At 43.9% G+C, this 5255-nt stretch overlaps 1 protein-coding gene and 1 long non-coding RNA gene across 4 annotated transcripts; both read right to left on the bottom strand.

The window, feature by feature from the left end:
- Positions 1-963: 963 nt before the first annotated feature.
- Positions 964-2576, bottom strand: LOC146975325 (uncharacterized). 3 transcript variants are annotated; one of them, XR_015037345.1, is made up of 5 exons: positions 2013-2572; positions 1765-1919; positions 1550-1650; positions 1270-1456; positions 964-1235 (listed from the first exon to the last, which is right to left on the bottom strand). It is a non-coding gene; the product is annotated as an uncharacterized LOC146975325 (long non-coding RNA). The 3 variants fall into 3 exon arrangements; XR_015037343.1 differs by having other exon boundaries at positions 964-1456; positions 2013-2576; XR_015037344.1 differs by having other exon boundaries at positions 964-1456; positions 1550-1647; positions 2013-2575.
- A 1168-nt stretch (positions 2577-3744) lies between these two features.
- Positions 3745-5037, bottom strand: LOC146975324 (ATP-dependent DNA helicase PIF7-like). The gene has a single exon (XM_085794699.1). It carries the CDS (start codon positions 5035-5037, stop codon positions 3745-3747), a length of 1293 nt encoding a protein of 430 aa, XP_085650825.1.
- Between the last annotated feature and the right edge of the window lie 218 nt (positions 5038-5255).

Here is a 5255-nt window from a genome sequence, read left to right as displayed (position 1 = left end):
AATTACTTGAATTGTTGAAGAATAGTATGAATGTATTGAAAAGCTTGAGTCTACTCAAATAAGTTTAACTGACAGCTTGGAAACATTTTTGAACTCTTACTAATATAGATTAAACAATATCTCAAGTAGAAACGTATAACATGACAGCAGGAGGCTGAATCACATGACATGGTGGAAAAATACCTGAACTGATTTAGATAATAGAAAGAAAAAAAAAATGTGTCAAAGGTCTACAACCAGTAAAAATGTTGAAATGAAAGAGGAACATGTTGGAAAATCCTGCGTTATTAAATGTAACAGTTGAAGAGTCTGTTGAAGACTTGAAGTCAGCTGCAAAAAGCACTGGAACCTCACAGCTTAAAATCACGATCAGCTGATCATTCACATGCTGTCCTCATCCAAATAGGCTATTTCAACCCCCCATCTTACCTGCTCATCCCTGGCTATGTTACTGCTACTGCTGCCACTTTCTGCTGCTATCGCCACTGCTCTGATGCCCTTGCCGCTGCTACTGCTTGCATCTTGTTGCTACTGCATGAGGTTTTGCAAACTAACCACTGTGTGTATTTGTGTGTGTGTGGGATGTGTATGCAGAAATTGAAAAACTGAAGTCTTCTCAAATATTTTTCAAAACTGACAGCTGTAAAAACATAGTGAACCATTATTAATATAGATGAAGCAATATGTGAGAGGTAATATAGATGGAGCAATATGTGAGAGGTAAAAGTAGAACATGTGAGCAGGAGGCTGAATTATATGACTTGGTGGAAAAACACCTGAATTGTTTAACAAAAGTGTAAAAGATGTGTTTGAGGTCTAATAGCAGTAGAAATCAACAATCTGTGTAGGTTTCACTGATATGAAGTAATTGTTCAAACACAACACCTTTCTTCAGTTATGTGAAATATCTATGTATCAACAAAAAGTACTAGGTAAACATAATATAAGAATGACTGTCCTTGGGATAGTTAGAATCTGTCTTTATTACAGCACTTGCAGGAAAGGAGGTTCATTTGTGTATTGCATTTCTAAAAAACGTTGTCTCCAAGTGCTTGACACAGCAGCATTACAACACTCTGCCCTTAGACCCTCACATCGACTGAGGAAAAACTCCCAAGAAAACCCTTAACAAGGGGAAAAAAACGGGAGGAACCTCAGGGTGAGCAACAGAGGAGGGATCCCTCACCCAGGACGGGCAGACGTGTGATAGATGTTGTGACGGCCAAGAATAAAACCTTATGGGCTCAACAGTATATATCACATGGGCACAGTCCTGACTGCAGTGGCCCATGTTCAAATTTGACTTGGCCATTTGCTGCTTGCTGCACAGATTGGATGGTGCTGTCATGTGTGGTCAGTGACAGCACGATGGCTTGGTGGTTCTGAGCTGTGTGTCCGTGCAGCAGTGCACCTCATCACTTGCCAGATGATCAACAGAAGAATGAGGGAGGTGAACCTGACAAGACAAGATAGAAAAATGTTTTGGAAAGTGAAGACCAAGACATAAACCACATGTTCAACACTTCCTTCCTAACTGATTATCATTTACCTTAAGTAATCACCTGCCAGAGAATCATCAGCCTGTCACCCTCAGTGCTCCGTCACACAGATCACAAGGTCCAGAAAGCTGTCCAGCCCTGTCGGTCTCTACTGTCAAGTGGGGGAGACCTGAAAGGAGAAGGCAGTGGACATGATATTGTTGTAAACCTACATTGTCAACAGTGTCATCCAAGTTTTTTTAATGACAAAACAACAAAGCGGTACCTTTGGCTCTGTTGTGAGCAGGCATAGAAGCTGGCAGCAGGATGACTTGTGTATGTGCGGTCCAGCAGTGAGGGCTCTGCAGACTGACGGTTTTGATGATGCTGTTGTTTCTGGTCAGACGTGGCCGGATGATGATGAGGTGGAAGTAGGTGCTCCTGATAAAAGAGAAGAGAAAGATGTTGTACGTTTTTGTGGCATAAAACATGTGCAGAACTTGTAGCCTATAAATCACATACTGTCTGTCATACCTTCAGCAACCAGCAGCACCACGACAGTCTCATTCTCTTCAGCAAAGAACAACCAGGGCAGGCAGGAAGAAGAACTCTGTGGAACCCAGTTGTGGTGGATCCACTGTTGACAGGATGATGCTGCAGTGCCTGGGCAATGGCAGACTGACAGCCACCATGTCCTGGCCGTTCCCAGCTGATCCTCACAGTTTTGGAAGTGGTGTGGTAAAGGTTGGAGAGGGGAACGTTGAGTAGGGGTCAGAAAGCACACAGAGTGAATGATCTCTGGTCAGGCCACCTGCCCTGAGGCAGGGGAGGTGACCATCCCAGCTCACACAACACAGAGAACATGTACTTTCAGCAGTTGCATATAAATGTGTATTGATGTTTTTTATTAATTTAACAGTTAATAGGATATATTATATTAATTGATAAATATTATTTATTGAAATTAATTTATTTTATTGTTCATTTTTCAGTGTCTGTTACACATGTAGCACAGGTATTGTAAACACTGGCTGTCCTCGGTTCCTGAAACTCTTTTGGCTTGTGCATTTACCAACCCAAAACCCAAAACCCTCCCTGGTAAATGCACAAGCCAAAACACACTTTTTTTTCCTTTTTTTTTTTTTACACAGATGATGCTTCAAGAATTTTCCTATTGATTGCAAACTGAAGAATGTACATGGTGATAACAACATGATGAAAATACAATTTTATCAAATGAGTCACTTGTATTTTACTAAACCTGTATGGCTTACCGCACTGTTTCATGAACTGTTAAAAGACAATACACAGTAAATCGGGTTGTGATAGCTGTAGTAGGTCTTCAGCACACCAGAATGGAGACGCTGCTGAGGTTGAGAGATGAAAACCGCGTCCAACAGTGTGTTCTTCTCTGTGGTTGGATCAGTGATGAGTTGTTGAAACCCTCTGGACTGAAACATCTCCAGTATTGGCTTTTTTTCTTCAGACTTCAGATTCTCGTTGAAATCACCACAGACAATGATGGGTTGAATATCCATGATCTCCAGTGAGTCCACAAGGCTGCTCAGGTTCTTCAGGAATGACTCGACACAGTAGTCTGGTGGTCTGTACACGGCTGCAATTAGTGCTCTCACTGGGGCTTCAATCTTCAGAGCCACAAACTCTAGGTCAGTTACATTATGTATGTACTGCTTCTCGTGCACTTGGATATGATTTCTGACATACATGGCAACTCCACCACCACCTTTCTTTGCCATCTGGGGAACATTGGTGTAGGACAGGTGTCTGTTTCGTCTGAACATGTTGTAGCCCTGAAGTTGAAGACTGTCTGCCACAAAGGAGCCCTGTAGGTGGGTTTCTGTGAGACACAAAACATCCGCAAGACACAGTTCGTGATGGCTCTTGATGTCATTGATGTGAGCTGGCAGTCCCTCTGTGTTGTGGTGAACAATGGTCAGAGTGTCAGTTCGGCTCAGTGTGTCTCTGAGATGAAGAAGAGGCATCATGTCATCCAGGTTCAGTTGTCTCATGGCCTCAAGCGCTTCAGTGATTTCAGTGTTGGCGTAGATTTTACTCTCATCCATGTCCAGCAGGTGCAGTCCACTGAGAGAGGTGACTCTGCTCAATGCCACATAAGCCATGCCAGGCTCAAAAATGTGTTTCAGGGAGACAACAGCTGAATGTCTTGTCATGCCTTGAACCTTGTGAATAGTGCATGCAAAAGCCAGCTTGATGGGAAACTGTCTGCGCACAGCTCCTTTCTGTTTCAGGTTGTCCTCTGATCTCTCGATATAAGGTTGTCAGCTGATCCTGATGCTGTTTCATTATCCATTTGGAGTCCAAGCATGTTGACATGTGCAGATCCAGCCGGTTCAGAGGTTACCACTTTGATAAGAGTACCAAACGAACCGTTCACCAGTCCTTTGGAAACATCCAGGTTTCTAGTCAGCATGACACGTACGCCTTCTGCAACTTGGAGTGTGTCTGGTAGCTCATTTGTACCTCCTTTGAATGGTTGTTCTTGTCGTGTCATTTTCCCATTCCTCGGATCCTTTTTGTAGTCGTCTGCATCAATTTTGGTGACGTTGGAGTAATTTTTCATCAGTATTTCAGTATTGTGAGCACCTACCTGTTTGTTGGTGGCAAAAATGTGCAGGGCATCAGCAGGGCGTTGAGCTGGTTCAGTGATGGCTTGTGATAACAAAGCTCTGTCTGATTCAGACAACTCTTCTGACTTGTCTTTCACACGGATCCTGTTCAGCATCTCTGCAAAGGCAACATCATCCTTCTGACGCATGATCTCAGTGAGCGTGATCATCTGAAAGTTTTCCTGCCACAGGTCAATGTCTTCTGGGTCGTGTACACACAGAGGTTTAGACTGTCGCACTGGTGGTAGCTGATAGAAGTCTCCAACAGCGATGACTGACATTCCTCCAAAAGGTTTCTGGCTGCCTTTGATCTGTTTCAGTCTGACATCAACATATGCAAAGAGGGGCCTTGACACCATGGACACTTCATCAATGATGAGGATTTCAGCGTTGATCAGTTCTGCTCTGACTTCATCCAGTTTGTTACCCAGTCCCACAAAAGGAGGTTTCAGACTTCTGGGGAGCTTCAGCAGAGAGTGCAGAGTTGTTCCACAGATGTTAAATGCTGCGGTTCCAGTGAAAGCAGTCAACAGCACAGTGGGGCTTGATATGTCAGTGTCATCTGCATGTCTGGGTACTTTGCACAGTATCTTCGACGCCTCTGCGTAGATGCATTTGATCAGATGTGACTTTCCTGCTCCAGCTCCACCATTGATATAGATGAACTGCGGCTCTGGATTTAGGCGACGAACACGCTTAATGCACCAATCTCTGATTAAAGAGAAGACACAGGCTTGTTTCTGGTTCAGGTTCTGGTACATTTGACGTAACACGGCAGGATCCATTGCAGGGGGCTCTCTGATGGCTCTGGCTTCTGTTACAGCGTTAACCTGGCGACTGTAGTCTGGGACATTTTCTTGTACATTTTCGTGATCTGGCTCTGCTGCTTGCAGTTCATCAATGCACTCCATCCTCACAAGTTCAGATTCAGGTGCCAGGTTGTTCCATTCATCAATCAATCCTCTGTTCTGCTCGTACTCTTCCACAGCTTGCTCAATCTCTTTACTGTTTTTCTCGTATTTGTCTTTGTTTCTTTTCACAATGTATTTAACTAGCTCACCGTGCTCACGGCCAGGCAGACGTGCAATGCCACTTTCGTGATCCTGTTCAGCATCTCTGCAAAGGCAAC

This window comes from Trachurus japonicus, chromosome 13 (genome assembly GCF_045865225.1).
Source record: "Trachurus japonicus isolate A0001 chromosome 13, Traja_1.0".
NCBI classification, from domain to species: domain Eukaryota; kingdom Metazoa; phylum Chordata; class Actinopteri; order Carangiformes; family Carangidae; genus Trachurus; species Trachurus japonicus.
Note: the sequence above shows the minus strand (reverse complement) of the source record. Positions and strands in the feature narration are given on the sequence as shown.